General features: G+C 39.9%; 2 protein-coding genes across 6 annotated transcripts; one reads left to right on the top strand and one right to left on the bottom strand.

Moving 5' to 3' along the window:
• Nucleotides 1–108: 108 nt before the first annotated feature.
• On the top strand, nucleotides 109–15,033 carry srek1 (splicing regulatory glutamine/lysine-rich protein 1). 5 transcript variants are annotated; one of them, XM_074690186.1, is made up of 12 exons: nucleotides 546–684; nucleotides 2,727–3,196; nucleotides 3,529–3,652; nucleotides 3,958–4,073; nucleotides 6,029–6,175; nucleotides 6,271–6,449; nucleotides 6,534–6,664; nucleotides 6,749–6,863; nucleotides 6,953–7,057; nucleotides 8,622–8,693; nucleotides 8,793–8,907; nucleotides 11,838–15,033. In XM_074690186.1, exons 3-12 carry the CDS (start codon nucleotides 3,622–3,624, stop codon nucleotides 11,955–11,957), a joined length of 1,131 nt encoding a protein of 376 aa, XP_074546287.1. In that variant the 5' UTR covers nucleotides 546–684; nucleotides 2,727–3,196; nucleotides 3,529–3,621; the 3' UTR covers nucleotides 11,958–15,033. The 5 variants fall into 5 exon arrangements, with proteins under 5 accessions (XP_074546283.1, XP_074546287.1, XP_074546288.1 ...); XM_074690182.1 differs by lacking the exons at nucleotides 2,727–3,196; nucleotides 3,529–3,652 and adding an exon at nucleotides 109–404 and having other exon boundaries at nucleotides 551–684; XM_074690187.1 differs by lacking the exon at nucleotides 2,727–3,196.
• A 2,031-nt stretch (nucleotides 15,034–17,064) lies between these two features.
• Nucleotides 17,065–26,437, bottom strand: LOC141805764 (interleukin-31 receptor subunit alpha). Its single transcript, XM_074690953.1, has 15 exons — nucleotides 26,386–26,437; nucleotides 24,453–24,503; nucleotides 24,230–24,344; nucleotides 23,977–24,134; nucleotides 23,757–23,899; nucleotides 22,014–22,155; nucleotides 21,836–21,924; nucleotides 21,552–21,759; nucleotides 21,227–21,412; nucleotides 19,794–19,925; nucleotides 18,216–18,377; nucleotides 17,948–18,091; nucleotides 17,784–17,865; nucleotides 17,619–17,700; nucleotides 17,065–17,514 (listed from the first exon to the last, which is right to left on the bottom strand). The coding sequence occupies exons 1-15, from the start codon at nucleotides 26,435–26,437 to the stop codon at nucleotides 17,065–17,067; spliced, it is 2,196 nt and encodes a 731-aa protein (XP_074547054.1).
• Nucleotides 26,438–27,106: the final 669 nt, after the last annotated feature.

The raw sequence follows: 27,106 nt of genomic DNA, 5'->3' as shown, positions 1-27,106 counted from the left end.
CTATTTTCTGGGCTGGTATTGATTGCCTAAAGATTGTATAACAAGCTTGGATAATAAGTAGATCTGAGTACTAGTTATGAGCCGTGTTTCCGGCAGGGGGAGGTAGAGCCGTTCTCATTTCTTTCTTAAGCCTTTTCAGAAATTCGAGGAAGCCTGTGAAGCCCGTCGCTCCGTTAGCTTGGATAAATTACATCAGGCCTGGGGTGAAATAGGGAAATATTGAAAAATAATATCACAAATAGAGAAATACTGTAACTGAATTTATTATTTTGCACTATGAGCGGGATTCCGGGCACCGCAGTCGTCCAGGTCACCAACCTTTCCTCGGCGGTTAGCAGCGAGCAGATGCGCACTCTGTTCGGCTTCCTGGGAGACATCGAGGAGCTGCGGCTGTACCCGCCCGAGTAAGAGCAACCAACGTCGGCATAGCTGCATGGGAAAACCCGAGGATGCTGGCCTCTGTGGGACTTCATTTGAAGTCTTAAAATAAGGCATTTACGAGTAAAATAACCAGCTAATGATCATTTGTATTCTCTGTTTCTTCCCCCAGCAATGCTCCTCTGTCTTTCTCATCCAAAGTGTGTTATATAAAGTATCGAGACCCCTCCAGTGTTGGTGTGGCGCAACATCTCACCAACACAGTGTTTGTTGACAGAGCTCTCATAGTGGTCCCCTGTGCTGAAGGTGAGTGTCATATATTTAATTTATATCACAAATCTTGATTTACTTCTGAGGACTTACTTTGGCCTCCTGCTGTTTGGATTTCAGGATGATTATTATCATTATCGGTATTTATTTTGGGTTAGTTGCGTCATTGACTGACTTCAGTATCCGAAGCAGGTGTCGGGCTTTATCACTGTAATAAAACATTTAATAAGAACAGCACCAAGACGAGGTTTCTGTTTTGTTCCATTTTGGGTGGTTTCTACTGAATAAAAAGCACTGGTGACAATTTAATAAGACATATGTTAACAACAATAATAATGACGATGGAGAACATTACTTTTCACGGAAGTCCTAGTAAAAAATAAAAACAGCAGAATAAAAAGCCAGCACTTAACACTGGTTAAAATTAATCAAGGGATTCGACCTCAAATGTACAGCAAATGCATAAAAATCTAATAACACAAAGTGAGTCCATGATGACCAGAGGAAAGAAGAAAACAAAATATAAAAAATAGGAAAATAAATTGAAGAACTTCAAAGTAATGATCACAGTACGAAAAGTCAAATTAAAAAGCATAATGTTAAATAAGTAAAAAGGATTTTTTTTTTTTTTAAGTAATGTTGATAAAAGCAGATACAACAATAAAATAAAACAACCAAAATGTAATAATAATGGGGGAAAAAAGTAGAAATATCATTATCATCACAGAAAAGCAAGTTGTGTTTAAAATGTGATTTCAATGATGATTCTGCAGTTGTTACAACTTAGACAGGTAGGCTGTTCCAAAGTCCAGGGTCCCTGATTGAAAAGGCTCTGGTTACTAGCAGAAAATTTGAGGCCGAGGGCTGGCTGTTAGGGATTCAGCACTTAAAATATGTAACGATATGCCAGCCCGTGATGCCAGGGATCAGTAAGATTTTAAAATCTATTTTTAAACTGACTACTTTAACCTGAAAGAAGCTTGGCTGTGAGTTCTGTACTAGATTGAGGCATGAGAGTGGTTTTTGGTGTATGAATCAATGCATTATAATTGTTTTATAGTTTTTCAAGAAGATTATCATAAGATTACAATGAAGGTGTAAGACCCGAAAGTAGAAAAAAACAGTATTTTTCAAAGAAACCAAATCGACAGCAGTAGAAAATTTACAAATGCATTTTCAAAAAAATGAGGTGTTAGGAATCAAGGAAATGAAGAAGAAATGGAAACTGGTACGTTTATTGGAGGGAGTTTTTGGCACTTCTAGAAATCACAAAATAATTTGCTTTAGTTTTTTAAAACACAACTTCATCTTGATTTAAAGCTCCTGTAAGGAACTTTAGAGTTGTGAGGAGTTTGGTGCCCCCTGTGGTCATGTTTGTTTCAACCTCTGAAAAAAAATGGTTTTAGTTATTTCAAAGCTTATAGAGTTACTCTGCATAAATAATCACACTTCCTTCTGATGGCCTAGTTTGCTTTTGGGTCACATCAGGATTGATTTAACTTAGCTCGTTACCAGCTAAAAAATCCTGAAAAGAGCTAAGGCATATTGAATGAGGTGATTGTAGTTTGTTTTGTCAAATAAAACATGTAGCCATAGATGTTTTTTCATTCATACATCTTTTTGTATATGAATGAAAAAATAAAGGTTTTTTTTTAAGAACAAAAACAGATTTCTATGGTTTGGTTTGTTTTACAGATCAAGTCTAGGTGTTCATTTTAGCGTTTGAGAAATCAGGAAGGTCTAAGATGAGTTTTGCTGTAGTGATGTCTGAACCGAAGCTCCAGGATGTTAGCGCCTCTTCAGGAACATGTTTGCTGGTATTTTTACATTAAAGCTACTTATTAATTCATTGCCACACAGCTAACTTCACCCATTCCTCTCTCTTCCATGTAGTTGTTCCTTCCTTTAAACCTCCCTCCCCCCTTTTGGTGCCACTGTTGTTCCCATTTGTACAGTCAAACAAATGATGTCACCTCTAACCTGATGCTTTTTGTCCACGTGACTTGGTGCTGGATGGCTACTGAGTTTATTAATTTGGTTTTGTATGTTTTTTCTGTGTGATTATGTGTGCATATCAGATGACTAGACTGGCCCAGCTGTTACACTACACTAGCCTGAGTCAGGCATTGTTTTCCGAACCACTATCCCCGATCGGGCCAGCGCAGCCTTCACGGGGGGAATGTGACCAGGAGAATAGCCCGCTGATCCTTCCAAGATGGACACCTTGTCTCTTTTTATTTATTTTTCTTTTCTTTTTGGTTTGTTTCCTTTCATACTTTCCCATGTTGTCCACTTTCTCCTGTCTCTATCTAGAAACTACAGTATTGCTTATCTCTAGCGTTGTGTTATATTTGTTATTTTGGTTTGTTGTTTTGATTATTGTCCAACCCCCACCCCCCTCTCTCTTTCCGCTACAGCTGCAGCTTGTGTGTGATTGAATTCTGTCCAGGTTGCTCCGGCATACTGCTGGTGGGATGTGTATCACACATGGGAAGCTAGGAGGATCACTAACACTTTACTCTCATAGTGAGGGGCTAGACGTTTTGAAGTGAGACCCAGTTATGACATCTTTACCTCTTAAGAACGTCTCATCTGTCAAATCTTTGTGCTAAAGTAGGATTTTCCCTCATTTCAGGATGTTTTGAATGTCACAAACTCTCCTCTGTTAGCTTCATAACTCATAACTGAATGCTTTGCGTCGCTCCTGAATTTGTTGTTAATTCTGTAAAAGTAGCCGTCTCCTCCTGCAGCAGACGAATCAGATTTTAACCCAAAGTGGAAACAGAATCCTGATTGGTTGTTTCATTTTAAAGCTAAGTCTTGGCTAACAGTTCTTAAATTGTTGTTCTTCTCTGTATCTGATGTCCTGTGTGCTATTAGTGATGCAGCCATTGGGGTTATCTTGTGTTGCACACCTTTCCAACACTGCGAAACGATCGCCCCCCACGGAAAAGCGCCCATGCTTGATATCGCATGGTTCATGACCAATATGTTTCCAGTCCAGGTGACCCATGCATCAAAGTGTTGACTCATTCTCTGCATTGTGTTTTTTTTTTCTTTCTTTTCTTGATCTATGAAAAGAGACCAAGGAGAAATTGATTTTTGATCAGTAACGTTTGAGTAAATTCAGATTAAACTAAAGAATCAGAGTAAGGATGCTCGGTCTCCATGAGTAGACAGTGGTAGTTTTTAGGCTCTATGGGGATGCTCTCTTTCTCTCTAGAATACAGTGGGCTTATTGTGCAGACATAGAGGAGACAGAGACCCGTCCCTCTATTGCCTTCACTAATATCTGCTTCTGTCCTGCAGGGAAGATACCGGAGGAGGCCAAGGCTTTGTCCCTTTTGGCTCCCGCTGCTCCAGTACCCAGTCTGATTCCTGGAGGGGGACTGCTCCCGATTCCTACACCCAATCCTCTTCAGAACGTAAGTCTTCATCCCCTTGATTACCCATGATTTCATTTTGAAGTGATAGATTCAGTTGCAGCTATTAAAATCATTTGACGTGTGCACATTGACAGAAATAAACCTTGTGGGTGTTGATCCAAGCTTCACAAAGCCTCTTTGCCATTAAAGGCAGCACTTTATTTCTCTGATATCTTCAATAAGATCAGTATTATTGTTACAAAGGCATAATTGCTGTTTAAAGGCTGGCTCACACTGGACATAACACATCTGCAGCATATTTTGAGTTTCTCCTCTGTGTTCAGATGGATCAAAAAGCAGGATTGGTGCAAAAAATCAGGGCTTGCAGAGCAGACCAGGCCGAATGCAAAAAGAACAAATTCAAAGGAGCGTTAACTTTAATAGAGGTATACCCCACCATTACAGGCGCTACAGTAGGATTACTGCGCCTGTTTGTCTGTTTAAAGACAGATATTGTGTAGTGCCTTACCGTTTGAGACGAAATATGCAAAGACACAGCCTTTTTCAGTGAACAGATGAGATAAAGGAGACAAAGTCTCAAACCGGCGAGGCTCGCTGCCATCAGTTTTCCGAGATTGATTCAGTCTTTGCTTTTATACGTTTGGGTCCTACCAAGATGTGTGTGGTGAAATGTTGGAGTTCATAAACTGCTTAAAGAGTTATTCATGAAGTTACTGGGGAATTGTGCGGTGCTTGTTCCACAAAGCAGATTTCATATTGCTTCGTTTATTATTGAGGTTTTCGACTGTGTGCTCAGAAACACCACACACATTTACAGTAGGGATGCACGATATTATCGGCACAATATCGGTATCGGCTGATAAAAGCTTAAAAACACGTTTATCGGTATCGGCAGATATGAAAATTTCTGCCGATATGCACAGCCGATAAGGTGCTATCAGTTAGGATTATTATTATTTTCCATCTGAAAAATAAGCTCCTTAAATAAAATGTAGCACTTCATTTATTTGCACTGCAGAGCTCTGTGTCTGTCACCAGGTTGTTACCATAGCTCTAAAATAATCAAATGCAACTTGGTTATGTTTAAAAGTGCATTGTACATTTAAAGTTCATGTGATCTAAAGAAATCATTTTTCTGTATTTCAATACTGAAAGTCTTGAGTTTGAAAAAATAATACATTTCTTATTTATGGTAAAATCAAATGTTTTTTTGTCTTGTTTTATGTGTGTTTCTTAAACAAATAAGACCGTCACAATAAGAGTAACATATAAATTCCAGTACAGGATAGACTTAGCTTTCTTTACAGTGAAAAAAAACAAACAAACTTGTGATTATCGGTATCGGCCAAAAGGGGTTTCGACATGTATCGACATATCAGATATCGGCAAAAATCCAATATCATGCATCCCTAATTTACAGTGCTGAAAACACATGAAAACTTGATCAGTTCTGATCACGTAACGAAATCAACCCCCCAAAAAAAGCCATATTTACACGTATCAGCAGATCGGGACATCCCTACACAATACCTTAGAGAGGCTTAACAGAGGCTAATTGCACATCCCTGTCAGGTTAGGCTGTATGCTGCATCCTGAAACGAAAACAGGAAGCTAAAAAAAAGGAATTGGCATGTTGAGAGATGTTGTCTATCGACATTTTATTCACTATCTTTTGCAAATAACCTTCCCGGTTCCCGAAGTGGAGAAAAAGTTGGTTGTGCTGCAAACACTGTACATCCTACTTTGCTTACTCCCAGTTCTTAAAGGGGCCCCACATATCTACACATGTATGCTAAGTTATTCCCTTATTCTTTACAGCGCAGTTTTCTTATGAAGCTATTCACACCTGGAGTCAAGTGACTGCAATAAAGAAAAGTTTTAGTCAACCAAAATGAAAAATCAAGTCAAATCAAGGATGTTTTGAGCTGTATCAATCTCAGTGATGTGAGTCTCATTCCTGTCAAACCCTGACTGTGTGTGTTTTACTTGTACAGCTGAACCTTCCCGTAGTGAACCGGATTTCAGCAAGTCTGGAGCCCACTTCGTCTTCTCTCTCTCAGCCCCCTCTTATGGGAAATGTTGACCCCTCCAAGATCGATGAGATCAGGAGGACTGTGTATGTCGGCAACCTGAACTCACAGGTGAGCTGACCTCTGCTAAACGTCCTTATGTCGGCTACACAGCCTGGGAAGTTTTATCAGTTTGTCATGTCTCAATCAACTCTCCCTTTCCACAGACGACCACTGCAGAGCAGCTGTTAGAGTTCTTCAAGCAAGTTGGAGACGTGAAGTTTGTGCGAATGGCCGGCGACGAGACTCAGCCGACTCGCTTTGCCTTCGTGGAGTTTGTGGAGCAGGAGTCTGTGGCCCGAGCTCTGACCTTTAACGGGGTCATGTTTGGAGACAGACCCCTGAAGTACGTGCTTACATTCATAAATTAGTTTAGAGACGATAATTAAAGTTCTGATGTCATTAATCAGTTTACTTTAACGTGTTTCAGGGTGAATCATTCCAATAACGCTATCGTCAAACCTCCGGAGCTGACGCCACAGGCTGCTGCTAAAGAGTTGGAGAGCGTGATGAAGAAAGTGCGAGAGGCTCAGTCCACCATCGCCGCTGCTATTGATCCAGGTAGACCCCTGTCTTTCTGCACATATTAGCGTCAACACGTTTAAATTCTTGAGTCTCTGATTCTGAATCTACTGCCCTCTCCAGCTGACATAAAGAAACGTTCGTCCAGTCGATCTAGACGGACGCGCCGCTCCCGCTCCAAGTCACGCTCATGCTCACGCTCGAAAACACACAGGAAAAGATCCCGATCGAAACACAGGTGATCAAATGAAACACTTTAACTCTATATGATGTTGTGTTTTGTTTCTTATCTGCTCAAAGACATTTTTTCTCCTTCTGTTGGAACAGAACGCCACAGAAGTCCTGGCAGCGGAACGACTCCCACAGTTCCCGAACTGGCCACAAGAAGCGCTCTCGCTCCAGAGACAAGAGACACAGTCGCAGCCGCTCAAGGTGGGAAGGAGCAATCAGCACATCTCCTGATTGTTGTCATCCTGAAATCACAATCAAACATTTTGAGGGGTTTGCTGTGAAATTTGGTGCTTCAGTAAAAATGCTCAAAGGAATATTTTTGTCGTTAAAAAAAGTACCCCTCTTATTTAAAAATGATAAACCAGATAATTTATGAAACATTTGCTTGAGATTTTACTGAGAAGATTACTAAACTATCTCATTCCTGGATGTGATCACTGTCTGATACCAAACTCAATAAGCAATAATGTTCCCAGAATTAGTTTGAAGTTTCTGAAAGGGATGGGTGTAAAGGGCCGTGGGTCAGAGACTTGGCTTTATTTAAAAAATATCCCAAGTTGAGGCAAAACTATGAGTAAGAAAGTTGAAATTAAGATGGAAGGTCATGAAGATAACACGCACAAAAAATGAAATTGTGTTAAAAAGTCAATACTCACATAAATGGTAATGATTATGTGAGAAAAAAAGAGAAAAAATCGTTCTTAAAAAATGTTAAAAGTCTAAGTTATGAGATAACATTATGAGATAAAATATCTAAGATGAAAACTCAGAAATCATAACTATGAGATAAATATTCCAAGTTTTGAGATCAATAAGTAGAATTACAAGGCATGTGGATGAGGTAAAAAGTGAAATTAAAGAAATGGTCAAATCTGTAACATTATAATTTTGATAGTGTCAGATGGATGTCGTAATAGTTTTATATTATCTTCCATTAAAGTGATACTCCGGGATGGAACAAGTTGGGTCCTATCACAAGGTTTAGGGTAGAAATTACCCCTACAGCAGTGATTTTGTGCAGCAGAAGCCCAGAGCGCTCGCACCCTGCCGGTTTCCTATGCATTCTGACGGGGCCTATTTTTAATGACTAAAAACACAAATAAACGGACTCCCACCGAAAAAACCTGATATCGGTCTGCATTCACGCTTTTTTTAGAGAATTTTCAGCACATTACTTTCACACAAAAACACCTCTAAATAAGGCTCTAGTTCTCATCGTGTTGTAAAACGGCGCTACCTCCGCTGCAGAGCCACAGCTGGCTACGAGGCGCTCGCTGCTTAGTGTATCAGTCCGCGCACGTGGCGTGCCAGATATAAACAAACGCAGGTAGTAGTCACGTAGTCTGCCAGGACGAAGAGACACGATGAGAACTAGAGCCTTATTTAGCGGTGTTTTTGTGTGAAAGTAATGTGCTGAAAATTCTCTAAATAAAGCGTGAATGCAGACCGATATCAGATTTTTTCGGTGGGAGTCCGTTTATTTGTGTTTTTGGTCAAGTAAAAAATGGCCCCGTCTGAGTGCAGAGGAAACCGGCAGAGGAGCAGGGAGGGGGTGTTTGGTGCGTGCGCCCTGGGCTTCTGCTGCACAAAAACACTGCTGTAGGGGTAATTTCTGCCCTGAACCTTGTGATAGGACCCAACTTGTTCCATCCCGGAGTATCACTTTAAGAACAATTGGCCCCTTTTTTTATTACCTGGCAGAATTGAGCTTCCACAGAAGTCCCCATATAAAGTGTTATTAAACCAATAAATGTGTCGTCTTTAGGGGCCACAGGAGGAGGAGTAAGGATCGCTCACGGAGCCCCCGAAGGAAAATCAGATCTCCCTCACCAAAGAGGTAAAACTGCCACTTCTTGTCTTCAGTTTCTTTTGAAAGATCAGTTTGCTAAGTGTGACTAACATTAGCATTCATGTTTATTTGCATTTCAACTTTCAGAGGTAAGAAAGACAAGAGGAGGGAGCGCAGCAGAGACCGAAAAGAGCGCTCAACATCCAGGAAGAGGAGCCGTAAGGATGAGGACAGGACGAAGAGCAGGGCCAAGCCCACGAAGGTAAGAGTAATTTTTACTTAAAATAAGACAAAAAAAAAACCTGATAAGATTTCAGTGTTTTGCAGTGATATTGCCAAATCACAACAAGCGTTACTTCAAGACCAAAAACATTAACAGGTCTAGACCTATTAATTTAAACCTTTGCAGAATTTAGCAAGTTACAACCTCTGCGTAACAGGAGCAATTGAGTCGAGGACAGCTTGAAGAGAACCTGTAGTATCAGCAACAAGTTGATCAAGCTGAGAAAAGAGCACACGATCTCTGCAAAGTCAGCAAGACTGAACTCAATGCAGCTGGAAAAGCTTCCTTAAAAATGGCTATGGCTGTGTCTGACCAGCTCCTAGACAAGATATTTTTACTGCTGAGGCAGGGGGGAAGAAATGAGAAGTTTCCTTAAAGTTACAACTTTACAAGAAAACATTAGTGCTGCACTCTGAAACCCGACTTAGGTAGAAAGTTGTCCGTCTGTCAGCATTAGTGAAAACTCACTTTTTACACCCACTCCATGTTCAGAGCTGTCTCAACTTTTAGTGCTATGAAATGTGAGTCGACTGAAAGATTTCTGGTGAATAAATGTGATTAAAGGTCAGAGCCTCAGGTTTGAAGGTTGACACATTTCAGACATCTCACACTGAGTCTTTCCTTCGTCATTTACAATCAGAACATGTGTTTAAAAAAACAACAACATCTGTTAACTTTCCTCCAGACTCCTGTCATGACAAGGAGTTCACACTTCTCTGAGGTGATAAGATCGTTCTGCGTTTCATCTGCAGCCTGTGAAGCTGAAAACAATTTAAGTGTCAGATAAACAATGAAACGTCTCACTGCAATCAGTCTTTGTTAACCGCCGCGGCCCTTTATAGCGCAACATTTCTGCTTAAAGCCTCTGAGGTGGCCTTTTATCTCTGATCTCTACCTGTCTGACACAACTTCAACCGTGTTTGAATACCTGGAATCCAGACCCTGGTGTTTGTGAACGCTTGATTAAAATCTGTTGACGATTGCAGAAAAAAATACAGACAAGGTTCAAGGTTTTCAAGGATGAGTGTCTCATCAATTTTTTTTTAACGCACAACTCAATTGTAGATTAGTTCTACTCGGGGGAGAGACCAAATTAAGCAATGGATTAAACCCTCAGATGAGCAAAGGATTCTCATTTCTTAGGCACTTGAGAGGATCTTTTTCTTGCTTTTATTAATAAATGTGTATTTTCAGTGCATTTCAGCTGCAGTAGTGAAACTGATAAAAATACGCCAAGTTTGAATTTTCAGCTTCACAGTTACAAACTGTCCTTCTGTCCATTTATGTGAGACATACAAGTTTTTCATCTTTAAACTGTTTGAGACCAGGGTGAGAATTAAAGCTGTCTACACACAAGACGAGGTTTAGATCGCAGCACTTTCAAAACCTTGGGAGATGACACACAGACAGTTTGTTTTTTAATATGACAGTCCTCTGATTGTACAGTAAATTATTCTTTTAGACCGTTACACCACACATTTAACGCCTCCAACAATTCTAAAGACAAAAGATCTTACAGGATCTTGTAGATCAAACGTGATTTCAGAAAACAGACAAAGATGCAGGACAATCAGTGTTGTTGACCAGGAAAGAAAAGAATCTGGATGAATGACGCCAAAAGCGGCTCTTCTTCTTGGCTCTGGGTTCAGTTTATGTTCTCTGCTATGTTTGTGAGCTTAAACCATAGACTGTATAAAACATGGACGTAGTCTAATCGACATCACCGTCTGTTTCTGAAACGGAAAATGAAGCACATCGGCTATAGGGGCCATATTGGTAGTGGCAAGGGCTTCGCCTACAGCCACAGGTCGCCCGTCGGTCACGTGGCCCTCAGCTGTGCTTCTTATTGGGGGAGCTCGCGATCTTAATGTCATCTGAACGGCCGAGTTAGAAAAAAAATCACCCCCTGTACAGTGAGAGCCGGTAGTAAAATTAGCGACTCAGACAGGAGATGTTTTTTGAACCAGGCTGTAAATACGTTAAATTTTGCCCTGAAAATGGCTTTTTTGGCTTGGTGTGTATGTGACTTCCGGTACTTCTGGAGCCAGCCTCAAGCAAACGCACGAGAAACAGCAGATTTTAGCACTTCTGCATCGTCTCATATTCTTAGACCGGAGGTTGCCGCTTGGCTTAAACATCCAGGTGATGACACTCCCTAGTCTTCCCCTCTAATTGGACGCAGTCATGAGCAGTAAAATAGTTTTATAGACTCCAAACACATGAGAACTATTGGACAATTCATCACTTACAAGGAGCTCTGAAACAGGCTCCGTCCATAAATCTAACTTGAAATCATCCAGTCAAGTCACTGTTACCTAGAGTTGGGAGAAAAAAATGAAAATTGATATAAATCAGGATTGTTTTTGTTTGACAATATCAAAATTGAGATTCTTCGTCAGATTTTTTTTTGTTTGTTTGTTTTTTTCAATTTTAAAGTCTTCATTTCAATCTTTGTTTATAAACTGGGTTGGAAAAAAGTTGCCACATTTCTCCAGCAGAGGGTGAAATGTTTCTCTCTGACTCACGGGATGTGCATTTTATGGGAAAATGTGATATAGTCTGTAGACATTACCATCATCATTTAACTTTTTCACATGGTCTGGTGTTAAAAACAAACTAAAAGTTTCAAAAATTGTAACTATTGAAGAATCGCAATTTACATCAAATCGGCACCCCAAAAATCATAATAGAATCGAATTTTGGGAATAGCCTATCGTCCCAGCCTCACTGTTATGTTTGAAATACTCTGAGTAACTTTTAAAGCTGAATTTAACCTTGAAAATGAGAAAAACTCAACTCCTCTACTCATTTCTCTTCTAAAAAACACACACACACTAAAGATTCAAGACCCTTAATGCTTCCAAAAACTTGTGGGTCAACTGGGTCTGATCTCTTCTTTTGAATCCCAGGTGGCAAAAAACTACGCCCGAGACATGAAGGAGGACTTTGAGAGCGACAGAGAAGGCTCGGCAGGACTCAGTGAGGACATGACATCATCATCACCCTGCGCCCAGCACAACGGCAGCTAAAAGACTCAGCTCGGGGAGCGCACAGAGACACAGAGAGACTTTTACAGCAGCACCATCAATATCTACAACCCCAACACCTGTCAGGTGTGTGTTAACACTGGATAACCAACAAACAACAAGTTCCCTCATCATCATCATAGTCATCATCAGCAGAGCATCCTGTTGAACGTCCTGATTCTTACAGCATTACATAGATCCTGTAGTGAAGTCATGTTGGAGTAACTCACCTAAAAGCAAAGAGAGTCTTAGCTTTGCAGTTCAGCTACAGATTTTTGTGTTTAGAGGCTTCGTATTAAACCGGCTAAGAGAGAATCATCAAAGTCTTGATTAGTTTGGTATTTCTCTATAAAAAAGGCTCCCATGTTTAGTATCTAATGTGGTCAGGGGAGGGGTTGTCCAATCAGAATCAAGATGTAAAAAGGTCTTAAGCCTAATTAAAGAAGGTGGCTGAGATAACTGATATTATTTACAACCAGAGGACCATAACTACTACATGTGAACTCTAAATTGAATAAGTTGCTTACTGCTCGCTCCATTATAGTTTGACATAGATACAAAAATTATTGTCCTAATACTCTAGAGAACTACAAAACAAACTGATTTAACAAGTTGCACAACTTTTGAGAGGGATCTCAACCTTATGTCAAAAATTAAAGCCTAAGAAGTATCGTGTTATTGTGAAATTTACGGAGTATTTTTCCCCACCACTGTTTATATGTGGAGTATGGGGATACTTCCGCCTCCCTTTTGAACAATACGTTCAATAAACTGCTTCATACATTTAATAAATGCTTTCATTTGGCAGTTTTTCACCTTGTAGTGGTAAATCGACCATTACAAATTGAGTCTTGGTGATAGTAGCAGCTCTACACTTGAAACTGTGATCCACAAATATGAAAACTGTCAGCCATTATTGTTAACAAATTTTTTTATGTTAATCTGACCCCTTGTTCCTGATTGGTTGGTGATCAGAAAGCGATGCTTCAGTGATTTAAAAGTTGAACGGTTTACAAATGAGAGTGCAATAAAGTCAGCTGACCTTGAAGAAGTTTGAGTTCTTAAGTTTCGATTTCGTTAAAAAAAAAAAGCTTAATCTAAGCTTACAGAATAAACAACTGATAAGTACACTGATCAGAATAAGTTAACTGAAGGCTATTCTATTGTTTTTTAGGCTGTTTTTGAGTTTTATTGCATCATTACATCTATTTCCAAAACGAAAAACATAGTTTAATATCACTATAGTCAATGTGTGGTAACAAGATGCATAAACAACAATTAAACTTTCTTTTGTGGGGAAAACCTGCATTATTTTATGCATTTTGGAGTTTTAAAACAATCTTTTTTTTCGTTTTGTTGCTGTTGCAAAAGAAATGGGAGAGAAATTGGCTTCTAGAAAGATCAATATGTGCATAAAGGAATTCTTTAAATCAAAACAACAAAAACAAAAGTAGGATTTTAACTCTTATTCTTTTAATGTTTCATCAACACCTGACTTTCTGTGGCTGATAGCCGAGTTACTTCATATAGAGCTCTTGAATAGTTGTTAGTTTCTTTTACATCAGGACATTTATCACACCCTATTTAGAGACCGACGTGTTGAGCAGCTGCAGCAGAGGAGTTTAATGTTTCTCTCTTGATTGAGTTTTATTTCATGAATACCGAAAGAAAGTGCAGATTAAGGATGACAGAAGTAAAATTAATTGTCTGGGTTTAGCATCTGCTGCAGTCTCGCATGCAAAATCCGAATCCACCAGCTGAAACATTCTGTACTTTTTACACCGCATGAAGTAAAAATAAAAGCTGCTTCAGTGCTGCTGAGGTCCCGCGGGGTGTAAAAACCGCCTTTCCTCTTATTCTGCTGCAGCAACTTCTCATTTTGCTCCTCGCAGGGTTCGAAAACAGTCAGAGAAGCTCATTGTTAGTTCCCTGCTCTTAACATATGAATAAAATGTAAACACTGACAGATTCTCTGCTGATGCTGAAAGACTCATTTGCCCTGTGAGATGATTTCCTCGCCCTGTGAAGCGTCTTTTTTCAGGGCTTCTGTTCTGGACACTGTCATATTCTGCAGATAAACACTCACAGATGTGTCATACTGCAGATTCATGCTCTACTGTTTCTCTGGACCTGTTGCTGATATATTTTTACGAATAAAAAAAGCATCTCTTGTTAGGTCAGTATGAGAACATGCAACCTGATCACATGCATCATATTTTTTCTCATGTTCTAGTCGTAATGCTGTGAGATAAACAGAAACTATTTAATGTTTTATAGATTTAAAAAAAAAGGCCTATACTGTAAAAAAAAGATGGTGATGTGCAAAATGTCTGTCAGCTCCAGAAAGAAGGATTTAAACCCCAATGAGGTGTCAAGGTCAAAAAACTGCAAGGGTCAAAAAGTGCCTAGACTAAGATTGTACAGAATATTCTATTAAATGTGGAGACTTATTGCAGATGCAGCTTCGATTTATTGTGGGTTATGTTGAATTTTAATGAGATGTTATATAAGAGTATCGTCATCTGTCTTTAGAGAGTAATAGCAGAGTAGATTTAACATTGATGGGACTTAAGTGGATTTTTTTATATATATTAACAGTTTTTTTGGTGTTGCAGTTTGCAGTATCGTGATTGTGTTAAAATATTTGTGCAAACTTGCCCAAATCAAGAGCATTTCATCAGCTTGTTGTGTTTAAAGCTTTATTTTGAAAGAAAAGAGACTGTAAGGCCAAATAAACTCCACCACTATGACTTTTACTAAACTGATTTCACTGCTTTTATTTCCTTTCCTGCTTTTGTGTTAACTTCAGTTTGAAGTGGTGAAAAAAAAATAACACAACCAAACAGTACGTGACAAGTTTTATTTTTTATATCTGTGTTTCTGCTGTGTGAGGTTCAGATGGTGACAATGTTCATGATTGTGCTCAGCGGGGTTGGAAACGTGATGTCTGCATTGTGATGAGTTCTGAAGGTTTTGGTAAAGAAGTTTATGAAGAGTTTGGATGTGTGTTTGTGATCCTTCTTGAATTTATGGGTACATCTGGTCTGGTTCCAAAAACACTCAATAAAGAGACTTTACATTCACCCATTGATGCTTCACTCTTCTCTTTGATGAGCCTCTTTAGGTATTTGTCATTGTTATTTAGGGGTCCAGGTCAAGTGTGTTTAGGCAAACTGCAAAAAAAATCTTCTAATGAAGAAAAACTAGTGTGCAGACTGAGCTGAAAGTCTGGGCGTATTTGCCATGATGTTGTAGATAAAACCTCTCTTCAAAGAGTAGAGCTTTTTTAAAATTTCTTTTGCACTCCTTGTCTGTCCTTTTTTTATTCATCATATTCAAGCCGCCTTAGTGCAAAATAACAGCACAGTGGTTTTAAATTTTACAGCTTTAAAAGTCCCCCAAATGGCCCAGTGGATAAGCGATCTACCACCTTTGAGCTAGGCATACAGGCGCAGCTAATCTGGCTGTATCAGTGGACAACCACAATATAAAACCAGAAGAGCCCCAGAAAGGTTACCCAAGTACCACACAGGTCACCTGGACTTCTTTTTGTTACTGTGCCCCAAAAAATCATTTTTTATTTTCTTTCAGGAGAATTTTTAATTTTTTAACTTGCCCAAATACTCAAAGAGTTAAGGAAATGAGAACCATTTGTATTAGCTAATGCCTGTGATTAGAATATGGTTGTACTTGGATTCCTATGCAGCACTGTAGTAAAGTAGTAAATTTTCTCAATAGCCCTAATGGTCAAAGAGTTATGGAAATTTAAAGAGCACTTTTAAATTGGGGTTATCCAAGAGTTAAGGAGTGATTGACATCCTGGGATTGGTGTGTTGTAAATGGTCATACCTTAATGTCACCATAGACTGTATATTGAATCAACAGTGTGGCTCCACCTTTTACCAATATACGGTTTTGAAAATACCCTGGTCAAAGGCGCCGCCATTGTGCAGCCAGAGTCTGCGCAATGAGGAATCTGTAGAGTCGAGTGACTAAAACAAGTTTTATTTCTTTATTTTTTAGAAATCTTCATCTCTTCTTGATTAACCTTTTGACATTTCTCTCTGTTCCTGAAAAAAAAATACACAAGCAGCTGTATCACCACCTTCATATCACCACAACAAACTGATGTGAGCATTTCTATGAGGTATATTCACCTTTTTCAAGTTTGAACACAGCCCACTGAGAATAGAACAGAGAGTATCCAAAGTGGAACTCCTAAAAAGTGCAAATGCTGTTTGGAATCACTGGACATTAGTGAGCGATCAAAGTTAACTTGGAATAACTGCACAACTCTTTTTTTTCCTCAAGGTGTAGCATTAGAGTCATTCTGTTACAAATAAAAGCCCTGTGACGGACTTGTGACCTTGTGCAATATGTCGAGATAACTAGTCATGCACCTCCTACAGGAAATTCACAGCCACAACTCCACCAAGAGAGAGATCTGTGTTTTTCTCTACTGAAAACTATTTCTTGGATTAAGACAGAAAAAGGGACAGAAGAGCCAAAGAAAGCTAAAAGGGAATGTGATACAGCCAGAGCCAACGGCTAAAGCTTAAGCTGTTTGTGATAATGTCCATTCCAACCCACAGTCAGCAGTTATTCTGCAGTGGTCTGTTCAAACTTGAGAGTCTATCAATAAAATGAAGGGTGAGGTTACGTTAGACCTAGAAGTTATCATGCTACATTAGAAGCTAGTTGTCAGTCTCAGGTTGCTACACTGAAAACAAACCCTGCTTAAACATCTGTTTTACATCAGATTGGACCATCATGATTATTTCCCCGTAACGCAGAAGACTTCTGAACAAACCACTGAGGCCTTTAAATACTGATACAACCAGTAGAGTCCAACCCAACCAGCGTGAAAGTAGTTTAGAGGATGTTTGAAAGAGTGGGTTTGAGCAGGACATGTCTTGTCGAGCAAGGGATGATCGTCTCAAATCAATCAGAGCTTCAATTCAATCAAAACTGTTTCCAATAGCGAGCCAATGAAGAGTGGTTTCTTTGCTCAAACCACGCCATAGAAGAAGCAACAGCAAATTCATCTGGTCAGTGTGGTTCTCACTCTTTGGTTCTTGACCTTCCTGCTTCCACATCCTGTTCCAAACCCTTATTGTCCTAAACTGCAGCAATTACTAAACTGCCCAACATAGTTCAGCCTTGAATCCTCTACAGTCAAGTCTTCCTCCTCTGGCTCTGCCTTCCTGGTTGGAGGAGGTGACTTATTAGCCGTCACTCCTGGAGGCATCATCTGTTGGAACATCTCCATGGTCGTATATCCAGATGCAAAGGCAACGGAAGGACTCTGAAGTTCAGTTGTTTCTGTTGAAATGTCAGGTAGGGTATCTCCACTGGGGTCCTCTGCAGCACTTTGCATCCAGTCACAAGTCATGTCTGGTTGACCTTCCTCATCATCATTCTCCTCCTCTTCCAGAGAGGTTAAAAGAGGAAACATTGGTGGTAATGAGCAAGAAGGGATCTCCTCTTCTTTCTCGAGTATCTGCAAACTGCTGGAGTCCCCCTCTTCCAGTTTGAGAGTGATGATAGACTCAAGTAGCTCCTGAAGGAAGAGAAAACAAAACCATTTCTATCTCCCCAGATGATCCATGTTACAGCAACTTCTCAACCATGAACGACAGACTTCTTAAGATTGCTCAGACCCACCAGCTCACGTGGTCCTTCTATCTTCTGCATGGCTTCACTCTTTCCAGGGTTGGGTATGCTCGGCCACAGAGATAGTTTGGCTCTGGAGAAAGGAGGTGGTAAGGATTTGAGTGAACAAGTGATGGATTAATATGTATGGAAGTTATCCTAAAGGCAGTGACGCACCTTTTTATTAGGCGAGACCCAAATATGAGCACAATGACCAAAACTCCCATTACAGTGATGACACCAGTGACATTTGAGTTATCTGTAAAAAGAGGATATGATTGTATATTTGTAATGTAATACTAGTAAAAGTATCAATACATTCAGTACAAAGAAGTCGTCACCTTGAAAGTTTGTTTGGAAAAGGATTTCAGAGCTCCGTTCTCCCTCTCCTGCCTTGGTGAACCCTGATATCTGGACTTTGTACGTCGTGCTGCTTTCTAGATTCTCCAACTCACAGGAGTTCGACATTTGATCCACTGTTACATCTGTAACCAAGGAGAGTGCGTTCTTCAACATTTTACCATTTTACCTAGCTTGGAGAGATCCAGAATCATGATGGAAAGAAAAGGAATTTAAAGGTTGGAGTCAACTGAGATTGAAGGGTCTTACTTCTTTCTGTACTGGTCTCTGATTGGTGGTTTTCACTGAAGTGGATCACGTAACCCAGCAGAAAACCTCTGACATCTTCTTCAGGGATCGGCGCCCACTGGAGCACCACTGAATGGAGGGTCACGTTAAGGGTGGTGATGTTCCTGGGGGCGCTAATGGGAGCTTTGATAGAGGAATATGAAGTCATAAGACTTTAACGTTAAGGATCAGAAAAGAATAATTGTGCAGTATTCATATATCAGCAGTGCTTAAAAAGGCAAGTATGCTAAAGTGCACCATACCACCACTTCAAAGTTTAACCTCTGGTGTACCAGAACTTTATTTTTCTCACTATAACTTGAAACTCTAGTCTGAAAATCTTGTTCCCTGGTGGATTTATCCATCTCTACAATGAAGTACTGACATGTAATCCACATTACCTCTAGCAGGCTTGTTCACAAACATCTTAACATATTCCAAAGAGGTTAATGTAAAATTATAGACAAACATTCATGGCTTCCATAGGATAAACCCTAGTGACTTTGGTTGCAAATGAAAGTAATAATTTCATTATCTAGTCATCTGTTAGTAACTATGAAATTTGTATCTGTATTTATCAAACCACATCTGCATCTACATACAACTTGGGGTTTCACTTGAGTCATTCCTGTTCCCCAGATGATTTAATCTTTAATCTCTGATAAACCATTTACTTTGTTCTACAATACCATCTGCAGGTATGTGTCCAAATGTCTCATCACTTATTAAAGAGAGGACTGTGATATTGTTAAGATGAGTGGTTTCTGGAGGATGAACCCTGATGACTTTGGTGCCGCTTTCAGGTTACTTTTTTCACTTATTCAGTCATTTATACCTTACTGTTAAATTCAGGTATATATTAAACTTTATCTATTTCAAACAAAGGAATTTAGCTGATTCTTTCCTGTTCTTTTGCAGATTCACCCTTTCTTTAAAGGAGTCTCTTAGCTTTTGTCTTTATTATCTCAAGCAGGCCTTTGGCTCTTGCATCTTTTCATGACCATTCATGTTTCCTGGTGGATAAACCCTAATGACTTTAGTGTCACTTCTATGTCACTGTTCTTACTTACCCAGTCCTGTGTTCCTTACTTTTAAATTTATGTCATCTTCAAACAACAAAATCTACATCTACGTTAAACTCAAAATTTTAGTTTAGGCATTTCAAAATATTTCTAAAGTAGACCCTTGACTTTTTTTCAGTTTCACCAGTAAGCATGTGTTTGAAATGTCTCTTTACTTATTAAAGAAAAACCTGTAAAATTCATGGACGTACATGGTTTCTTGGGGATACTTCCAGGTTTTTTTTTCACTCATCTTGCCATCTATATAACCATAAAAGCTGCCTTAGAAAATGCATCTGAATGAGAATGTTGGTTCCAGAAAAAGAAAGCAGTCTCACTATATTTTGAAGCACTTGACAACTTTTTGAATACTTGTTAACTGTAGTTTCAACAATTTTCTGATTCATTCAGAATCTGGGTTTTCTTTCCAAAGCGACTAGCTTAGTGGTAGACCATGGTTCACTTTGAAACACAGATATCGTGCAAGTAAAGGACTTACATCCTTCTAAAAAGTAGAACTGTGTGCTCCCATAGGTGCTCTCGCTGTTGTTGATGTGCTCCATGTTGCAGGTGACTTTGTTTGGTCTGGTGTGCAGAGTGATGGTGTATCTCTTATACGGCTCCAAAGCTTCTGTGTGACGTTCAGGTCAAAGACAAGAGAGAAATTTGATAAACCTGATTTATGATCCATTTTAAACACATGAAACATTTTGTTTTAGTTGTGAGACCAGAATCCTTCTCTTGGAGCACAAAGACAGACTTTCCATCAGACAGTGCCATCACACTTAGCTCAACCAGATTAGAAGCTCTCCTGCTGATAATTGCACTCAGCCAACATACACAGACTCAAGCATGATGGCTAATTAGCTGCAAAGCAGGTGTGCTGCAATGACGGTTATTATGACACGAACGTGACTGTAATCATGTACAAGAATAAGTGTTTTAATTGCACTAAATTGAGTTTAATGACTGTGTGGGAGGTGATTCACCACACACTGCAGTTTACTGTTCTCATAGCTCAGAGAAAAAAGAAAAACAAAGAAAGTGCTGATGCAAGACAAGGCTAAGGATTTAAATGGGGCTCTCTCAATTGAACAGAGCTTAACATTAGTTCAGGCAGTGCAAAAAGTCAAGCTCAGCTGACAGAGCATCAGCTGATCCCATCTAGGCTCAAGAAACTGCTTTATCTTGCTACCTTGCTACATGCTGTGTCTGATTTCATCACTGTCATATGTATTGTCACAGATGCTCACTCTGTTCTGTTCCCTAAGCATCTTTGCTGCTACTCTCCCTGCCTCAGCTTTTCATTTAATGGAGAGGAGATATGCTCTACCCACCTTGGCTTTTCATGTTGGAAAAAAACAAAAAACAAAAGGACTGTGACCTCTTCTTGCCTTGCATTTTCATGAGTTCATATGAGAGGGAGAGAGGATGTGCTCTCCCTTCCGTTGCATGTATGCAAATTAAAACAGGGGGGGGGGGGTTGTTCTCTCCCTGTCTTTTCTTTTAATTTATTGTCATTACAAATAGAGGAAGTGTGCTCTCCCTGCATTTCTCCCTGCTTTCCATGAGTGCACAAAAATGGGAAAGGAGGTGTGCTCTCCCTGCCTTTGCCATTGTATGCAAATCAAAAAGAGGGGAGGTGTTCTCTCCCTGTCTTGTCTTTTCATTTATTTTCATTACAAAGGGAGGAAGTGTGCTCTCCCTGCATTTCTCCCTGCTTTCCATGTGTGCACAAAATAGGAGAAGGAGATGTGCTCTCCCTGTCTCAGGCTTTGGCATTCCCATTTTGAATGAGAAAGAGTAGGGAGTGACCAGAGCCATAGAACCTAATACAACTTATTGCATGCCAAAAATTGACAGTCATAAATTCACAGGAACAATATGGGCTGAAGTTTCCTTGGCTTACGATAAATATGAATATTTACCCACCTGGTAAATGTGATAAGGTCTTGTAGTTGTGTTCATTCTCATAGAACGACATGTGCTCTGCTTTATGGCCCTTCTTCATCCACTCCACAGAATAGCAGATGTAGTTTTCGATGAGATTATCTGCCCAGTAGATCGTAAACGATGTACTGCTGTGGACTGTCACATTCAGTTTGTCTTTCCCCACGCCTGCAAGAAAAAAAATTACTCCTTTAAAGACCTAATCCAACAATTTTGTAGTAAAACTTCCATTATCAGTGAACTGTCTTACAGTGTTTGTTCAAAATAGTTTATAAATGTTTGTAGGTGAGTCTTAGTGTGTACTCACTGGTCTTGTCCTCCCATGGCGGTATCGTCTGCCCCACAGCCGGGGAGGTGCTTGCGTTATTGAAAGCACTAATGTTCAGACGATAAGCAGAATAGGAGAGAATGAGTCTGATCTCAGTGCGAGTCGTGGTCATCCACTCACGTGCTGCCTCTCCTGATGTTTTCCAAACCATCACATTAAAGCCATCGTACAGCTCTGTAGCAGGAAACTACCAATGGGGACATTTCAGACTTATTATAAAATCACTTCAATGTGGATGTAAACATAACAGTTTTTAAACTTACTGTCCATGTCAAAGAAAGCAGCCGTTGTCCTTTCCTTCCAGTAAAGTCTGTATCATTGACATCAACAAGAACAGGCTGTGTGGTCAGCTCTGAAAGAGTTTAAAAACAGCATCATGAGTCTGATAGTTCAGCTCACACCACAGACATAAACTGCAAGTGAAGGAGAAATAAAACCGACCTGCTGGGACTGTGTAGATTTGACTACTAACACACTGTGAGCAGTCTCTATTGGGGACACACTGGATCTGTACTTGATAGTCCAACGAGGAGTTCAGATTCTCTACTATGCATTTAACTCCATTTGGGCATTGAACCAGGGTCTGACCGACAGACAAATAAAAACACAGGTTTTGGTTATTGCCAGGAATATAAATCCAAAGATTGGGTTTGTTTTCCTCAGAGAATGTGTCAGTTCTATGGAAGCCTGTTTCTGCCAAATTAAAAATACTTTTTTCCCCAATGGTGAACAGATAAAGTACCTTTTTTACATTAAACAAACTTGTCATATTTTTCCTTATGACACTTTCCTAGTCCCGTTATAAAGATGGATATTGCTGCTATACTTGGAAAAAAAAGGAAGTAATCGTTATGCAAAAAATATTGTATGATATAGTGTTGATTCAGACTGGATAAGAAGGTCCCAAGGTGAATACAATGCGAATGGGATTTAATTGTTGAAGGTCCCATATTATGCAAAAATCACTTAATTAAGTCTTTTAGTGAAATTTGTGGGTCTTTGGCTTTCCTCCCAGCCCACAAAATGTGATATTTAATGACAAAACCTGTACTTAGTAGTGCTTGTGAATGTAAAATCCTGACCCAAAACGAACTGTTTGGATTTTGGGGATTTGCCAACGTCAGCGATTCCCTTTTTTGACCAATCAGGTGTAAGTCTGACCTGATTGGTCCACCAGAGCAGATACCCCTGAACCCCCTTCCCGCCCACTCCCCCCCCTGGAGATCTCTCCAGCAGCGGGGAGGAGAATGCTGAAGTTGAAGGGCCATCACCGCTTTGTTTTTGGCTGTAAACAGCCATATAGTTCCATGCACAAGCTTCCCATCTCAGAAGAAGACAAGACCAAGTGGCTAGAGTTCATTTACCGAATAAATGTGCCAGCTACACTCAGTAAAACTGTGCATGTGTGTGCTAGTCACTTCACAGCCGACTGCTTTTCCAACTTTGGACAGTCCAACAGAGGGCTAGCGAATAGACTGGTCCTGAATCCAGGCCATTACCAACCATCCACCAACAAACCTCAGACCCTGGAAATGTGAGTATTTTAAATGCTGTGTGCTGTGGAGCAGATGTAAGAGCTTTTCCTCAGTGTCCCCCTGTCTCTGTGTTAGCTTCAGGATGCTAACTGTAGCTGAGTTAGCCTGTTGTTTTAGCCTGTAATGTTACGGTAAACGAGCTTCGCTGTTTTCTAAACATTGTGCACTCAGAGCTCGTGGCGCTGCTCTCAGTGACGCTGAAGAGCGGGGCGGTATCCGCGGTGGCTCATTTACATATGAAGGTCACGCCCACTAAATCAGAGCGTTGTGGACAGAGGGGCTATGAGAGCCTGGAAACAATGACGCTGTGCTTGATTTATTGGCTTTTTGGACCAACACATGTTACTACCATTTCATGAAGAAATCAATGATCCATATTTAACAGCAGAAAAGGAGCATTATATGGCACCTTTGAAATAAAATCTTCCCCAGTACATTCTGCACAGATGGAGAAATGATCTTTTAAGAGCTAAATTACTGTGTTAAAGTCATGTGGTTTCTGCTTTTTCTGCAGCCAGCCTCTAGTGGACATTCGAGGAACTGCGCTTTCTACATTGGCAGTACAAAGCAGAATTGACTTCTATCCTAACATAATCTTGTCAGCAGATTTTCCCACCAACATGTCACCCTATCATCCCTTCACACTGACCTCACTCCACCGTGGATTGCTGACAGCTTTAAACCTCACAGAGAAATTTTTTACAACAGCTCGGTCTTTCTGCTCCCAGCTCACGCTTGCCATAAGTTTCCCAGAGTGACGACAGAAGGACGCGCCGTGTGGAGCACATCGCACTGAAATACAGGAGAGAAACGTCAGATCAGTCAGAGGTTATCAAAGCAAAGTTCAACCATGTTGTTTTCTTACTCACAGATGCTCCCTGGTAATCCGCTGAAAACTGCTTTGGAGCAGTTCGGTTTCTCCATGTTCTCATAAACCTCCACGCTCATGTTGTAATTCCCAAACACTCTGACTTCTCTAGAAAACTCTATGGTGTTGGCATAACGTTTGCAGAAGTTCTTGTATTGTCTTGGGAGAGGGACAGTTAAAAAATGAGACCTTTATTTTATTATAGCTCTAGGAGTTATTTTTTTAAAAATAAATATATGTAATTTATAACGTACTGTTGTAGGACAAGTGTGTATGAGTTATTTGACGACTGGGTCCCAGATTTCCACTCACAGGTTTTTAAGATGCGTGACCTGTGGTGACCAAAGCAGTCTAAAGCGTGGACTCCACCTAAGAGAGGAGGTGTGTGAAGATGCAGAGAGGAGGAAAATGAACTTTTCTTATCTGATTCTGCAGACGATGACTTAACCTGAGCTGACTCAGACAAGGTTTCGTTACCTGATTGGATCTCACAGTGTTGATATCTTGAAGAAATGTCTTTGCACTTCACTGGAACAGAACATGAACTAAGTGTGAAACTAGATTGATTGAATGAATAAAAACTGAAAAAATGGCTTAATATTATCTCAGGAAATAGGCGTGTTATTCAGGAGAACTGGTTCAATGGATGAGAAAAACCCCAAATCACTGATATTAAAGCTCCTGTGAGGGTTTTTCACAGGTTATCAAACGGACTGAAACCAATATGGATGCTTATTGAGGACATACAACAGCAAACAAGATCATCATCAACATAAAGACTGATTATTTTTGTCTTTTTTAATGCCTGAAGTTTTTGACTGTAGGTATTTGTCAGATAAAGCGGCAGCATGCTTAGGAAACAGATGTTTCTCCTTGCTTTAATAACGAAGCGTTTCGGCTACTGCTTTGTCCACAAAGGGGGGCAAATTAAACACAGCTTAAAAGTTCCTGACGGGAGCTTTAAAGTGACAGTGATGATTTATAGTCTTAAATTCTGTTACCAAAAGCAGAATAATCTTACCTGAAGACGTTTGAACGTGAAAGGGGAGTGTGGTGCAAGATGTGAGGATCAGACCTTTGGAAAACAACAACAGGTGCTGTATTAATGCAGAATCCCTAAAACCTTAGTGTAAAATATATATATATATATATATATATATATATATATATATATATATATATATATATATATATATATATATATATATATATATATATATATATCCATTATTCTTCAGAAATTATGAAGAAGTTTAGATGTTTTTCTGGATAGTCTAAGCTGTTGTACTTCTCTTCTTGGTGCACTTACTATAAAAATGGGCATAAAATATTTACTTTTCAAGGAAATAAACAAATGCAACCTAACTTCTACAGTTGATGTCACAAAGCTGTTTGTTCAACAGCTGATGAAGTTCACATATTTGAAGTATCACTTCTGACTGTAAAGGTAAGCTCTGCAGGAATTTTCGTCATTTGTCAGTAAACACAAATTCAAACTGGGCTGCTCCTCTTTGGCTCAGTGCCAGCGGCAGCACACACCCACTGCCTCAGACTGCGCACCTTTATTTGACACATACCTGCTCAGCAGAAAGCCAATTTGCTCTTTGTACCGTGCTGCTCTCCAAGAGCCCAAAAGCGAGTGAAAGTTGAGCCAAACTTCACCCTCGTCCAAAAAATTCTAAATCTGTTTAGCTCATTTCTCTTTGGCTGTGTTTTTCTTCCTCCGTGCTATGTCCATTGTTGTAGCTGCTCAGGATAGCTTCTTCCACTTGCTATCATCAACATCCAAAGTCACTTGCACACTGGGCACACTGTTACTGGCTAAAGTAACCACATCTATTTTCTGCCCAGAAACGTCCCGACACAACCAAAACATCAACATACAGGCTGAGGAGGACGCTAAGGCAGACACAGACACTGACACATATGTATAGAAGCCCATAGGAGACAGTTAAGGGGGTTATTCCCGTAAAAGTTGACATTCTAATTTTTAGGAAAATCCTGCTGACCCTGCCTTTAAAGGCTCCACAAGGACTCAAGTATTTTCTCCAGAATAAAGACTCTCTTTCCCATGAGCACCATCACCCACTGTTGTAAAGACGTGGCTTACCAAGACATACATTTTGTCAGTCTTTTTAAGTCTACTTTTCTTAGCAAATTCTGCTTATGTCCTACCAGTGCTCATCTACCAAACAGAGCTAACATAACCTCACTCTTCATTTTATTGATAGACTCTCAAGTTTGAACAGACCACTGCAGAATAACTGCTGACTGTGGATTAGAATAATCATTATCACAAACAGCTTTTAACCCATGTTTTGCCATGGGCTCTTTCACTCTCCCGTGTAGCTTTCTTCTGCTTTTCTTCCCTATTTTTCAAGTGAGGCTACTGATCATCAACAACGCTCACCTGGTCTCAGCCCTCTAAAAGCTCCCTGTTGCTCGCAGCAGAGGAGGGGCATTTGAACGGGGAACTACTGCCTTGCTGCCTCTCCTTGGGGATTTTGTCGTCTTGTTTTAGTGTTGTTTAATATTTCATTCTTTGTTATGATAATGAATCCCATTTTGGAATCGTTAAGGGTGTTTCTCTGAAATTTACTTGTTGTTAGCCACATTCTTGGTTACCACCAACATTACAACATAATTAATCCAAATAAAAAAAATTGAGCAGAGAAAAACAAAGATCTCACTTCTCAATGCTAAACTTTGCTTGTGAATTAAAATTTTCACTGGGAAACAGTTTATAGCTAAAAGAGGGAAAAACAGTACATTCTGAAAAGCCACAGCCACAGTTGTATCTCGTTTCAACATATGATTGAAAAACTCATCTCGAGGGAAAAACATGATTTTTTTCCAGTCTTTTGTAGACTGAAGAGGATGTGAGGGCTGCAGGTGAATCTTGGAAGGTGTTCACTTTAACATGCACTCATGTCAAACTTCAACACCTTATAAAAAGGTCCTGCAAGGCTCCATCCTGGGGCCACTTGTCTTCTTACCCTATATACTGCCATTGGGGTTGATTTCAAAGAGACACTAATTTTTTCTCATGGTTATGTTGATGATGTTCAAATCTACCAGCCTTTGACTTCGACGTCTACTGATTCTGTAAGGACCTTGCTTAAATGCCCAAA

The sequence above is a fragment of the Halichoeres trimaculatus genome, unplaced genomic scaffold (genome assembly GCF_033239565.1).
Source record: "Halichoeres trimaculatus isolate MK-OKI-2021-1 unplaced genomic scaffold, fHalTri1.1 fHalTri1_scaffold_16, whole genome shotgun sequence".
Classification (NCBI taxonomy): Eukaryota; Metazoa; Chordata; class Actinopteri; order Labriformes; family Labridae; genus Halichoeres; species Halichoeres trimaculatus.
This window is presented reverse-complemented; position numbering and strand designations above follow the sequence as displayed.